Below are 15240 nucleotides of genomic sequence, written 5' to 3' on the forward strand. Positions count from 1 at the left end.
TGTGAAAAAAACATTGTTTTAGAACACTGATGATGTCACCAGTGTTCCAATTAGAACATCCAACCTTCAAACACATACTCATTTGGCCATAATTGACACCTCTACTTAAGCCCCCACTATATGAATACATACCTTTAACGGGCGCTGTACTAGTCTGTTCTAAACTTGACAGGTATGAATTTGAGTATTGACAGAGAAGTGAAGAGAAGTGGTTGGGTTCTCCATCTTCATCGTCTTGTCCTCTGTCCTGTTTGCAGTGGTGGCCATTTATGACTACGCCAAGGACAAGGATGACGAGTTATCTTTCATGGAGGGAGCAATCATTTACGTGGTGAAGAAGAATGACGACGGCTGGTTCGAAGGCGTGTGCAACGGTGTCACCGGCCTTTTCCCCGGCAACTACGTGGAGTCCATTATGCACTACACCGACTGAAGGGACCTTACAGTACTAGCACTAGTCCAGTGTATTTATTCGTCAAATCATTTTCCACCCAAAGATCGTCAGCAGCGATCCCACACTTCAACTGCAGGGATGTAAACGCATAGTCCTTCTTTTGATAAGACCAAATGTTCTTTCCTTTACTGATTGCAAGTAAAAACGAGATGTTCATTGATTTAGTTTATTTTGGGGTGTTATAGGGATGGAAAGGGGACGTCTATGAAATATAATAAGGCAAAACCTATGAACAGTCGGACTGTATTGCTACCAGGGTTGGGATCAATTACATTGTGCAGTTACTTACGTTTTCAATTACCCATGTTCAATTATGATTACAGTGACCAGCATTTTTTCCAATTACAACTAAGTTAAATTACAATTACAATTCATCACAATCACTGAGCTTGAAATAAATAAGCTAATCAAAGTTAACCTTCCTCTTGTGTTAGCTTTCTGTTAGGATCTCTAATGATAACGGGTCCTAAATCAGCTGTTAAACACACTAAAAACACTATTGATTACCTTGTTAGGCTTCATAATCAATGAAAATATAGGTTTTAATAGTTTTTGCTATGGGCGTCTGAGCCTTTTGTGTCAGTACACCCATAGATTTATATTTTTATTAAATTGTAAAATGTGGGAAAGCTTGATATGGAATTATAATTGACCATTTTTATAGAATTGTAATGGCAATTACAAAAGTCAATTATCTAAACTCAATTACAATTTAATTATGATTACAACAGCAAGTAAAAAAAAATAAAAATAAAAATACAATTATAATTGATCCCAACCCTGATTGCTACCATAATTTGAAAACACCAGATGATGTTTTGGTAAGATCTCAAAAAAGCAACAACGAATAAAATAAACCTGCGCTCGTTTAGCGCAGACTTTCGAAAACGGCCGATCGGACCCGTACGTCTCCACGGAGACACTGTTCCGAAACGGAAACGGTTTTTGGAATATGTTGGTCAATTTGTTTACGCGTGTGTGTTTGTGTACTAGATTGTTTCACTGATGACATCACTGTTTTAGGACACTGATGATGTCATCAACAATGTTTAACAGGAGTTCCACAGTGTGGATGGGAAAATGAATGGGATATATATATATCTATATATTTTCTTTTGGTAGCCAGATCATCATCAAAATGTAATCAGCCGTTTATTGTCCTATTATCAACATTTTCCTGAAAGTTTTATCAAAATCCGTTCATAACTTTTCAAGTTATCGTGTACACAATCAGACAAACACGCGTGAACAAACTGACCAACATACTTCTGAAAACCGTGTTCGAAAGTAAAAATGTGATTGGAGCTTTTGTGAACAGGCGTAGAAAACCAACCTTCAGTTGAAGCGTTTGTATATAATGTTGGCTCCAGCCTTTTGGGTTACTGTAATGTTAAATCAGCCTATTAATGAGATTTCAGCTGTGGTGGCCTCTTCAGTTCCACATGGAAGTTTGATAAAAGGGCGGCCCGTTAATATTTAGCACGTTTAAACACTGTAAGAAGGTGTTTCAACGGAGCAAAACGCCTCTGAAAACCAGTCGTGGGCATCAAAAGCATGCAGATATGAGATCATGTCGTTCTAATTTTTTTTATTGCCATATGCGTTCATTATGTGGTAAATGTACTCAAATTTATGTTATTACTTTGTTGAAATCACTGTTTTCTTTAAATTCTGCAGTAAATAAGTTCATCTACGGTTTTACCTTTGGAATAACAGATTCTATCAGTAACGTAATGAGGAAAATGAAATGTTGCGTGATTCAAATATATATAAAAAAGCCAAAGGGATTCCTTTTTTTTTTTCTCTCTTTAATTTCTTGCTGTAAAAAAAACAAAAAAAAAAACACTATCTAATAGAAACAGAAGGTTGATCCACAAATGTTAACTTTTTTGTTGGTGCTTCTGAGGTTTTGGTCATTTCGATGTGCTAATACTAATATCCGGCAACATTCCATTCCAAGTAATCTGATACTGTCGCATTAGTTTTTATTGCAATTTACACAAATCCATGGGTATCTGGTAATCAATCCTAGATCTGGGTGATGTCTAAAAGCCTAACCAGGCACCGCCATTACACGTTAAATAATGTAGACCGATATGAACAACTTCAATACCTCCACGTTGTCCTCTGGACTGTACAGGTTTACATTAATACTAATACAGGTAGAACCAGCTGGTGGATGGAGGATGTCACTCAGGTCTTGGTTTAAAAAAAAAAAAAAAAAAAAACCCCTAATCATGTTCGTTTTCCTCCACAAACCTGTGTTTGTGTAAATTTAATGCCACTTAATTATATATCAACAAATAGACAACAATGGTCACATTTCCTTCTTTTTTTTAAACTGCAGCAAGAATGCCTTCATATTTGACTCATCACCGCTAAAGATGACTTGCAGCTTTGTTTAGTGCTTCAAAAAATGCCCATGCATCCAATTTTATTTGTATATAATACGTTGAAAATAATGTACAGTCTTTTATATTAAACAATTCTATGTGCAACAGAATGTTTCGTCACTTGTGAATACATGAATAGACAAGACAACGTTGGGCTTTAAGTAGAAAAACCAGATGATTTATTGATCAGTCATTTGTCGATGTTAAGGCTTTGGTTGATCCAGGGACACTTTGCCTTCTACACAAGTCAGAACACACGACTGTTATTGAATTGTGGATGGATCTCGATGCACTTGCAATCACACACACATGGAAACAGTCACAAACCCCCTGGATTAGCTAATAGCGCTAGCTAAGCTCAAGCAGGTGTGGCTGTTACCGTTACAGTACGCACAGAGTGAAGGTTTGCACTTATATATGTGCATGGAGGCCATTTAATAGAATCATTTCAAACTACGTACAACCTTTTCCATTTTGGAACAGTACTTTATAATATTACAGTGTGACAGTGTGTCGATGCATTATTGGGTGTGACAGACGGTCAGTCACATGACCATGTAAAGTTCAGAGAGGCTGCAGTAGAGATCTCCAAAGCAAACTTCCATCACTTGGTTTGTTTTTTATTCATTTGCACCTGAACAAAGACATTTAGCTGCCCGAGGAGAAGCCTGTCAGGATTCACTTGTCTCTGATGAGCAGCATCTCAGTGAGCACGATGAGGGCGTCTCTCTCTGGGGACGGCCGCAGCATGCTCACCTGTCTGATGGCTTCTTGGCAGTAACGTTGGGCCAGAAAACTGGTCTGCTGCACGCCGTCGCTCTGAGAGGAAAAAACAGTAAATATTAACAATTCTGACTTTACTGTTACAATTATTAATCCTGTTTAGATTCCGTGGCCAAATTAAAGGAGTGCATAGAGCAGCACAATTAATCCAATTTTAATCGAGATCACAATTTTGGCTGTAACAATGTATTTATTTTGTTACTTTGCTACATTTTACATTCTTGGGGTCATTTTTTTTTTTCAGTATAATTCTTATTTAAAGCTTAATTTTGCACTGTAAACATTGTTTGTTTAAAAGAACAGATTTTCATCCTTAACATGATAAATAATCGTTCAGCCCTAGTGCATAGTCATAAATTGAGCAATCATTTAGTACAACTGCACATTTACTGATTACAATAATTATGTTTAGTTCAAATCCACAGTTCCTTAGTGAGAAAGAGAACAAATGGTTTACACCAGAGGTTCCACTCGATGCCAAAGTATTTTCTCATTAAACAACATTAAATAGCTAAATTACATTTATTTAACAGTTTATCAATATCACTTCTTAAACTAATTTGTTTACTAAAAGATTCAATGAAGGGCTGGATTTTTCTTATTCCTTTAAAAAAAAAAAAAAAAAAGGCATTTATTTTTGTTTTATTTAAGTTTGGTAATCAAAGTTGGGGTCAAATTACATTTTTTAGTTACAATTACGTGTTCAATTACGATGAACAGTATTTTTTCCAATTACAATTAAAAATTGCAATTATTTTTTCATCCTCAGAAAGTCAACTACAATTACTGAGCCTAATAATAAATAACCTAATAAAACTTTCCACTAAAAACAAATATCTATCATCTAATTTATTTCCTATCTATTGATTACGTTGCTAGGCTTCCTAATCAATGATTTTATTTTTGGTGTGGGCGTCGGTATACCCCTAGATGTATTTATTTTTAGTGGTAAAATGTGGGAAAGCTTGATAAGAAACAGATTTTAATCATTGTTAACCATATGTGTAAAACTGTACATAGAACTGTAACATGGTTCCCTAGTTTTGCTTTAAATTATAATTGACAATTTTTAGAAAATTTTCATTACAATCACAAAGTCAATTATCTGAACTCAATTACAATTTAGTTACGATTACGACAGCAACATGTGTTTTCAATTACAATTACACCATAATTGTAAAGTACAATTAGAATTGAGCCCAACCCTGGTGGTGATTTTTGAATTCACGAGAACAGTAATGCATTTACTATTTTTATTTCTTTATTTATGAAAAGGGTTCCTTAACAGTACTTGTTTTGCAGATATTATGTCTAGTTTTATTTAAATAATCATTTGAATTTGTGTCAAAAATTAAATGGCATTTTATTTGAGTTTGTTTTGAATTAAATATGTATATATTTAGTTTTAAACATTATGACCTGTGGCTTGACTGAATAGAATAAAAGAACCACTGACTTGTCAGAAAATGTGTGCGTGGCCCTTTAAGGTGAGTGTTTGCGTACCCGTGGTCTACAGGTCAGTATTTCAACTCTTTTTGTTTTGTTTCCTACCTGAAGGACGTACTGCCAGGCTTGATCCACGTCTCCTTTGGAGCTGAATCGTCTCATGATCATAGCGTGGAGTTCAGGAAACTACCAGAATAAAGATCAAATATAGACACAGCTGAACACCTGTGTGCGTGTGTGGTATAAAACACCCTAAATAAGAACATGTAATGTATCTGATACAAATAGTGTCAGTAAAAAAAAACACATAATTCATATGTTAGATTATTTTTGGCTCAAATACCCCCTTTCTCTTACTTTTGAATCCAAGTACCCTCTTATGTCTGACGACTACATTTTGCTCAGAATTCTGTGAAAATACAACTATAGATCATAATGATCAAATAATGAGTGATGACACACATTTTAAAGAATTTCATTTAGTAAATAAGTGAGATTAACCAGTATTTAGTGGCTTTTATTTCTATAGTTTTTATTCTAATCAGCATCATTTCTATCATTTTCTGTGTTTTTGTTGATGTTTCTGTTCTTTTATTATCCAGTGTTTTTGTTGTTGTTGGTAATATTTCAATTATGCTCTATCAGTGTGTGTTTTTGAAGTGATCTTGTGTGTTTTTCCTCTCATTTAATGTGTCTTTGTTGTCGTTTTGTTTGTTGCTGATAACAGTATTTTTCTCTCATAGTTTGTGTGTGTTTTTGGTGTCATTTTGTGTATTTTGCTGTTTTTTTTATTATTCAGTTTTTTTGTTTTTTTTCACTTAAAATGTGAGTTTTTTTTTGTTGTTTTGTGAGTTACTGGTAACATTCAGCGTGATAATCATTTTTAACTAAAAAAAACCCATATTTTTAATGCTTTAATTTGTTAATTTAATTCTCTCTTTCTCTCAAGTTCCCCCTGAAGTGCCATCGCGTTTTAGAAGATTGTTACATTTAAATAATTGAACATACATGTGTTTTATTGTGCTGAATGTGTTGCAGTTGTGGACGAGTCCAAAGAAGAATTTCTGTCACTGCTTTTATTCTATTCTATTCTACATACTGTCGAGCAGAATCTGTTTGAGGTCTGCATCAACTATTCATGTATACATTTTAATATTGAATAGACCTTCACCTGCTGACAAGCAAACAGAACTGGTCCAGTGGCTAAACCCAGCTTCAGGTCAGCAGCTGCAGGCTTCCCCAGTTTACCGACTCCTGACGTGAAGTCTAGAACATCATCCACCAGCTGCAGAATTGGAAAAAAACAAAACACCTTAAAACAGTTATTCATTCTAATCTATATTTACTGCTTTCACAAGTCAATTTAAACAAAACAAGAAGACAGTCAACATTACCCGCCAGATTGGTTCTTATTATAACTCAACCTTTTCCTAAATGTCCTGAATCTAACTTAGATGTATACATAAGAAAATATTATCACATCAAAATATAAAATACTACGGATGTAACGATTAATCGTAAGGCAGTTAAAAATCGATTCATAGGTATCACTGTTCACATCGATACTGTGAAAATTGAATCGCAGTACTTTTTTTAAGTACCAGAAGTGTTGGCAGCGGGCGGAATCTGCTACTACTTTCTTTCTGGCCGCCTACTACTCTTAAACATGTTCATAAATTATTCCTTATCCCTTTAGCACCAAAAGAATATCTGTAATATTACGTGAATATCTGTAAAAGTCACATCTTTCTATTAGCTCTGTCTGCTAGCATAGCATCTCTTCTTCACTGCAAGATATCTGCATGCCAACCTACCACTGGGTTACCAGCACCCTCTGCTGGTCCAAACAAATATCTGACGTAAATACAGTGCCATTTTTTTTTAAGTCCAATTGTTAAGGCACAAAATACATTTTCAGTTGCACTTTTAAAAAGAAAAAGAACTATTATGTAGTTTTGCATTGTTTACTATAGAACCAGAATTTAAATTAATAGGCTTCTTTTTCATTTGTATTATTCCTTTATGTATTTCATTCAAGATTTATTTTTAGTTAAATTGCATTGTTTTGAATAGTTAATCAATGGATTATTTTGACAATGGAAAATAAAAGGAAAATAGTGCAGTTTTTTATAGTTTTGAACCCAAAAAAAAAGGAATATTTTTCAGTCATCATATGTCTACAGTCCCATTTTGTAAAATAAATCGTGAGAGTATCGTATCGGGAGTTGAGTGAATCGTTACATCCCTATAAAATACTAACTATCTTAAACTGTTTCTAAGAAAAGCTGTCCCCTTTGAAGATACCTCCAACAGAGTAAAAAAAAAACGGAACAAGGGCAATAACTCCGGGAAAATTAATTGCACGCTTCATATTTTCGAACTCCATCAAGGTACAGTATTGATACTATGAAGCCACACAGAATTTGGTTATCCTATCTTAAACGGTTTCTGAGAAAAGCTGTCCCCTTTAACTCGGACGGACTGACAGCTCAAACCTATCTCCCCCTTCCACATTTTGTGATGGAGAATAATAACCAAGGTTTTTAGGGCTAGTCACTTGAACAGGACCACTGATCTGTATTTTTTTAAAGCAATACAACTGAACCAGGAGATGTGTGTTAACTGGTGGTGGCACCTCTACAATCAGTAAAAACACAATATTTTCAGAATCTTAACTCTTGGATATCACATTTCATGTTTTAAAACTATGGTTATAAAATAGAAAATGACCTGAAATGCGATTCCCACATTCCTCCCATACTGGTAGGCGATCTCATGAACGTCTGGATCAGAGTTGACCAGAATGGAAACCTTAAATAAAGAAATGGCAAAAGTAAAAACAAAAAAACAACGACAAAACATTTCATTAGATAACGATGCTTGACTCAATCCGTCTGCTATTAATGTGAAGACAGAACGTACATACTGCTTTACAACTGTTAGCAATTAGACTGGCAGTCTTCTTGAAGGTTTTTTCGAGGTAGTGTTTGAATCTTTCGTTTTCGTTCTCTTTGGAGCCCAACTGCATGAATTCCCCTGGAAGGAGATCGCTTTGTGAGCAGGCTCCTCCCACAACTTACATCGTCTACTGTTATAAAGACATAAAACTATTTGAATACCTCGAACCAGGTCCTCGATCACCTGAGATAACACCTTTACCACCGTGGCGTTACCAATGCGAGCCAAGGCTATGGTGGCAGCAGAAAGGATGAAATCACCAACGAGGATGGCCTTTAGGGGGCGCAGAGACAGTGAGTCAGTAGTGTGGGAATAAAAGATTAAGATTAAAAAATGTGGCTTAAAACCTTTGAAATGTCCGTATTAGAAGATCTATGTCTAACAAAATGCATTATTTTGCACCATATTTGTTTTATTCACTTTTAAGAAAGAAAAAAAAAGGGACTAGTTTACCATTTAAGACCTTTTGAAATAACATGATTGATGACGTGATTAGCACCTTTTAGCCCAATGTGTTCTACTGGAGGTGAAGCATTCAGGATGATTTAGCAGCTTTTTCAGTCAAAATGACCATCAGTAAAAGTTATAAAAATGTTAAAAAGGTTAAACCAAATATGCAGAGGGCAACAGTTCTGACTCTGCAGAGAAGAAGAGTTCCAAAGGGACTAGGGTGTTCCACAACAAAAATAACATGGCACCACTGCCTGTGAGTATCCTATTGAGGGAAGCGATCAGCCTTGTTTTTCTCATCATTTAACAAACTTTTTTGACAAAATGCCAACTTGTGCTGCTTTTGGTTGCTAAGAAACAGTCCTCTTTTGTTTTCCAAAAACAGGATAAAAGACGACGGGTTTGGATTAACGGCGTCGGTTGGAAGAATGTCTCTGCTCGGCGCATTTTAAGGCTTCAATGTGAGATGCTGGGATCACGGAAGAGGAGCAACAAGCTGAAACCAGACGCTATTCCCATCATATTTTCCCACAAAACAACCCGACCAGTTTGTTATTATTTTGCTGACGTGCCGAGAAGAAACAACGTCAACAGCTATGTGAGCACAGCCACGTAATAGTGATTGTTTTGTACGGAAGCGTGCAGCTACAGCAGTAACACATGGGTATTTTACAGGTGTTAGAATCACATTAAACAATCACTGAGGGGAGGAAACTAAACTTCCATTTAGAACTCTTCTTCTCTGCTTCGAGCCATCTATGAAACAGCAGAGTTAGAACTGTTGCCCCCCTGTGGTCACAGATTTTTTGTGGTTTAACCTCTTTTAGTAAACAAAATAGGTTTACATCAACATTTTTAACTTGTACTGATTTTTTTAGGGCAACACAAAGCAGCACAGGTTGCACAGAGGCTAATCACGTCATTTCAATATGGCCGGACAAGGGTCTTAAAATGGTAAAAGTAGTCCCTTTTTTAAAAGTTAATAAAACAAATATGGTGCAAATAATGCGTTTTGTTAGACATAGAACTTCTAATGAGAACATTTCAAAGGTTTTAACTTAGGCCACATTTGTAAAAACAGTGGAGTATCCCTTTAAGACCAAGTTGCACACAGGGAAAAAAAGGGAGAAACATGATTTATTTGTCTTCACCTTTTTCTCTCCCCACACTTCATTTATCGTCCTCTTTCCTCGCCGCTTATCGGATCCGTCTATGACGTCGTCGTGCACGAGGCTGGCAGTGTGGATCATTTCAGAGATCATGGCTATGACCCTCTGGCCTGGGAGCAAATCTCTGAGAACGAAGAGTCACCGTTTCATAAAGTTAGATGAAGAAAAACAAATCATAGATTTAGCATCTTATGGTTTAAGTCAGTCGTTATCAAACTTTTTCTCTTACTTTTGAATCTAAGTATCCCCTTTGTCCAACTACGACAATTTGCTCAGAATTCTATGCAAAAACAACTATAGAGCATCATGATGAATAAATAATTGATAACACATTTTAAAGAAACTGATTTTGTAAATAAGTGGAAATAAACAGCATTGAGTGGTTCCTGAATAGATTAATTTGATAGTTTTTATCATTTCCTGTCATCTTCCTCCTGATGTGGAACCAAGACTGACTTTTGTATTATCAGTTCCTGTTCTAATCAAGATCATTTCTATCATCATCATTTTGTGTATTTTGTTGTTGTTTGTCTATTTTGTTAATTATTCAGTATATGTTTCTATCATTTTGTGTGTTTTTGGTGTCGTTTGGTTGTTTCTTATCTCGTTTTGTATATTTCTCTGTTATTTTTGTGTATTTTGTTGTATCTTGTGTGTTTTTCTCTCATTTATTGTGTGTGTGTGTTTTTGGTGTCATTTTGTGTATTTTGTTGTTGTTTGTCTGTTCTTTTTATAATTCACTATAGTTTTCCTCTTATTTTGTGTGTTTTTGTTGTTGATTTGTGAGTTGCTGGTAATGTTAAGTATAATTAACATTTTTAACTAAAAATAAACATTATATATGCCATTGTGTACCTCCATTTGTAAAACACTGGTCAAAAACATAGGGTTTTATAATGTTTATTTTTAGGTAAAAGTAATAACCATTATAATGATGGTGGAAATGATCTTGTTTAGAACATGAACTGAAAATACAAGGATGTGAGCCAGGTATGAGGTAACCAGAAATGATAAAAACTATAGCAATAAATCTATTCAGGAGCCACTAAATACTGTTTCATTCACTTGTTTACAAATGTATATCCTTTGAAATGTGTGTTATCACTCATTTATTCCATCATTATGCTCTATAGTTGTTTTTTCCAAAGAATTCTGAGCAAAATGTAATTAGATTCAGAAATGAGAGAAATGGGGTACTTTCTTAATGGGGCTATCCAATGATAAATGGACTTAATTTATAACACGCTTCAACACAGGTCGGGGCAGAACCCACAATCTCTCGATCATACGACAACTTCCTACCATGGGGGCCAAATATGGAGCAGTTTGTTCTCAAGTGGGCCACAGATTTAATGTGGGAAAATAAGTCATTTCAACGTTATTGTGCCCTAGTTTGCACTTCTACTTCTACATGAAACACTAAATAAGTAAGAAAATGATCATATCCAAGCAAAAGGTGACAGATACCAGTCCCAACAAGGTCTTCACTCTAAATGTCATTGATTTTGAGCAATTTCTATTAAATTAAGGAAAATGTTATGTAATAATTAGATAAAAATTGAAGGATATTTTTTGTTTTTATAACAGTTTAACATTAAAAATAACTGCCATCATGCTGTATGATGTTGAGTTTCATTTACACAATGATTTAATTTTATTCTGTCATTTTCGCTTTCTCCTGTGGGCCAAATTGGATGATCTAAAGGGCCAAATTTGGCCCCCGGGCCTTGAGTTATACACAAATGCCCTACCACCTGAGCAATGTGCAATACTCATATCGACAGGGCGTTGTAATGTAATGGCCGATGGTTGCATTTCCGTAACGGAGCAATTAGTAGTTTTTACCCGGCTCTATTGCTGTGGATGTTGAGGGCGCGGGCCATCAGGACCACGATCATTGGTCGGATGGCTTTGCCTTTGCCATCAAAGTAGTAATCACAGAGATACTTCAGCTCATCTTTGGATACAAACAACTCCTGCCAAAGCACACACGTGAAAAGCCACATCAATCCCTGGGGCACTCATGAAAGTGTGGAATGAATCACCTTTTTTTTTTTTTCTTTTTTTTTTTTTTATAAATCGTTTACCTTTTTGATGTCATCATACAAACTTGTCAAGTCTCTCTGGGCCAGTGTGAAGGGGTCCTTCAGCTTTGCATCACTGTGTGTTCCTCTACAACAGCATGTTTGGTGTGTGGGACGCAGCGTTCTCAACTTATGTCTAGGAAAAAATAACAAAGACCAACACATTCCAATATAGGGGTGTTGCAATACAATACATATCGCAATACGTGGGTCACAATACGATATTATCGCGATATCAAAATTAAACGTAGAGATGAAAAATCAAGTTGCTGTATATGTTCATCAGAAGATACTGATCATTCAGAGGACAAATTGAGTCAAAACATCCAATTTATTATTTATTATCAGTGTTTTTGCACATTTTCACTGAAAAAAAGAAAATGCAGTGTTACACACTGCCATCATAAAATAAAGTGCAACAACTTTCTTTTCACTGAAACTACTGTGTAGAAGTCTCAAAGTAACCATGACAACATAATGACGGCATTGTAGCAACTGTAAGTGAGAACATTAAGGATAAATCACCCTGAGTTACTGATAAAACACAAAAATAAAAATAAAAAATGTGTCCTATGATGTCAGTTTAAACACTGAGCTGAACAAAAATATTGATTAAATAAAAAAAATAATAATAATAAAAATCTATTTTTTTAATGCCTTTATTCAAATATATCAGCCAACAAATAATAAATAAAAAAACGGAAATATCAAAGGTCAACCTACCGGATTAGTGAGAATTTGAAGTTAACAAGTCCTGACTGACTTTGTATTGTTGAAGGCAGCCTCTGTGAGATACACAAAAAAATTAGGCAAAGATAAGTCACACACACACACACACACACACACACACGCACACGCACACGCACACGCACACGCACACGCACACGCACACACACGCACACGCACACGCACACGCACACGCACACGCACACGCACACGCACACACACACGCACACGCACATACACACACACAAAATATATTTTTGTTGTCAAAGTGTGTTTGTGCATTAGACAGAACTTTTTTATTAAATGGGGTTCTCAAACTGTAATGAAAATAACACTTCAAACACTTAAAAGTCCATGTAAAGCAAATGCAGCCATTTCCTTCTAAACACATTAAATAGGTCATAAATGTATTTCCTTAAAACATGTAAAACGCCATTCAACCATTTACAATTTAATTATGGAGCTAGACTTTACAAACTATGTTTCACATTTCTGTGTTCAGGATTCATACACACACACATTAATGCATTGCTCATTTTTTAAGTGAAACTAAAGCTTGTAATCTTCTTTTGTAGTTATTTCACAAAGCCCCTGCACAGTATGTGAGATATGGTAATAATACTATTGAGCATTAAAGTGTGTGGCGTAATTTCAAACATACAGCTATGCTTTTTGAAATATTTATTTATTTAACATCATTTGATTCTTCACTGACCACGATAAGGAAACATCAGTGTGGTCGGAAAAGGGAAATAGTTGGTTAGCAACCCAAACCGTCAAGTCCTTTTTCCAAAACAAGACACGTTACAGAAGTGGTGCAACATTACTAAAGCCTTGGTAAAGGGTAGGGCTGCACGATTATGGCCAAAATGATCATCAACTAGGGACGTAACGATTCACTCAACTCCCGATACGATTCAATTCACGATACTGGGTTCACTATACGATTCTCTCACGATTTATTTTACAAAACGGGATTGTACACAAATGACTGAAAAATATTCCTTTATTTTTTTTGGGAAAATACTGAACTATTTTCCTTTTATTTTTCATTGTCAAAAGAATCCCTTGATAAACTATTCAAAACAATGCAATTTAATGTGATATTCTTTCGGCGCTAAAGGGGTAAGGAATCATTTATGAACATGTTTAAGAGTAGAAGGCGGCCAGAAAGAAAGTAGTAGCAGATTCCGCCCACCGCCTCCACTTTTAAACAAGAGAAGGATAAATATACTGCGATTCAATTTTCAGAATATCGATGTGAACCGTGATACCTATGAATCGATTTTTAACTGCCTTACGATTAATCGTTACATCCCTAATCATCACTATTATTTGAATCAATATTTTGATCACAATTATGCATCCTGTTAGGGAAAATGTATTTTGAGTTAACTACTGTTTAACAAACAATACGTGAACAGTTTAGAGGGCAAAAGAAAAGCTTTAAACAAGAATATCGATAAATATTAACATTTACCAAAGAATTTGCAAAAAATGTACTGTGGGGCTAACTATAAACACACTGTTAGACAGTGCAACTCCTTGAAAACAATGACAGCGTATAAAGAAAAGTTCAGCACGTTAAGAAACACCAGCCTGTCAACATTTTCTGGTTTGAGTGTCTGCTGGATTAATTAATCAATACTAACTCATTAGGTACTTATGTCAATCAATTCATGGGGGCGTGTCAACACATTCAACATGAGCGCCCCATCAGATTAATTTCATCATGGAGGTCAAAATCTCAATCATGATTAAAATCTGATTAATTGTGCAGCCTTAGTAAAGGGCATAATTCCTCTCTTAACCACAACTTTTTTTTATTTTTTTTTATTATTATTGTTTCATATCTGTTTTGCTTTCCGACTCTAACACAGTATAGTTTTTTCTGGTATGGCTTTATTGAGAAATACTATTAAAATTAGATGTTTTATTTATTTATTTTTGTGGCACCATTAATGGACAAGTGAGCTCAGTAATAGGGCTGTACAATTAATTGAATTTCGATTGTGATCACGATTTTGGTTGCCACTATTCAATTAACCTGATTGTAGTTGTATGGGACATTGAATGAGCGGTCTGCACTTTAAATGTGTAGTTGATATATATATATTGTTGTGTCGATTGAATATTGTGGATGCTTTTCAAAATAAAATTAAAAAAAAAAAAAAAACAGATTTTAATTATCTGGACTTCTACAAATCAAACCTGTCTATATGTGATCGCTTTACACCTACAAAATATGACACAGACAGTAGATGTAGATATGAATCAGTAAAATAAGAGGATTAGTGGATGAACTTGTGTGGAATGTCAGAAGGTCTTAACCTTTGAGTGAGTCTTAACAAGTTCCATTCATTTACTAAATTCACGTAAATAGCTTCACTTCCTGTTCGCGCTTAAGGCAGGATAAAAGCGCATAAATTAATAATAAAGTGTAAAAGAAAAAGCCAAATCCTCCCACGGTGGGACTGCTGTCAGCACACCGATGAGCATGACCTTCCGCCTGGGCTGTGACAGCGCCTCCTACCCGGTGAAGACGTCAGCATTCCCCGCTACACTCACCTCTTCCCGCGGTAAGAAGTTCCATGAAGGCGCCGACAAGCACACGGCTCTACCGCTGAAACACCGAGGTAGTTCCAGGTATCTGGTGCACGCAATGGTGTTAGTCAACCTCCGGCACTGCCCCCACCACGGGGCCGCCATGATCCCAGCAGTGGAGGAGTGGAGAGAGGTGAACTCCACGCCCCGGAAACACAAGCACGGAACGGTTA

The 15240-nt window shown here is 35.7% G+C and overlaps 2 protein-coding genes across 12 annotated transcripts in view; one reads left to right on the forward strand and one right to left on the reverse strand.

Annotated features, from left to right (window-relative positions):
* The window catches only part of abi1a (abl-interactor 1a), a 68704-nt gene extending 67873 nt beyond the window's left edge, over positions 1-831 (forward strand). For all 11 annotated transcript variants that reach the window (XM_028434350.1, XM_028434352.1, XM_028434353.1 and 8 more), the window contains one exon: positions 258-831. In XM_028434350.1, coding sequence (XP_028290151.1) covers positions 258-433 — 176 coding nt within the window. In that variant the 3' untranslated portion in view covers positions 434-831. The remainder of the gene's footprint in view (positions 1-257) is intronic.
* Positions 832-2997: 2166 nt separating this feature from the next.
* Positions 2998-15233, reverse strand: pdss1 (prenyl (decaprenyl) diphosphate synthase, subunit 1). The gene is made up of 11 exons (XM_028434903.1): positions 15032-15233; positions 12461-12522; positions 11741-11873; positions 11499-11629; positions 9636-9777; positions 8196-8307; positions 8003-8112; positions 7807-7887; positions 6248-6361; positions 5182-5262; positions 2998-3666 (listed from the first exon to the last, which is right to left on the reverse strand). Exons 1-11 carry the CDS (start codon positions 15170-15172, stop codon positions 3526-3528), a joined length of 1248 nt encoding a protein of 415 aa, XP_028290704.1. The 5' UTR covers positions 15173-15233; the 3' UTR covers positions 2998-3525.
* Positions 15234-15240: the final 7 nt, after the last annotated feature.

This window comes from Gouania willdenowi, chromosome 20 (assembly GCF_900634775.1).
Source record: "Gouania willdenowi chromosome 20, fGouWil2.1, whole genome shotgun sequence".
Classification (NCBI taxonomy): Eukaryota; Metazoa; Chordata; class Actinopteri; order Blenniiformes; family Gobiesocidae; genus Gouania; species Gouania willdenowi.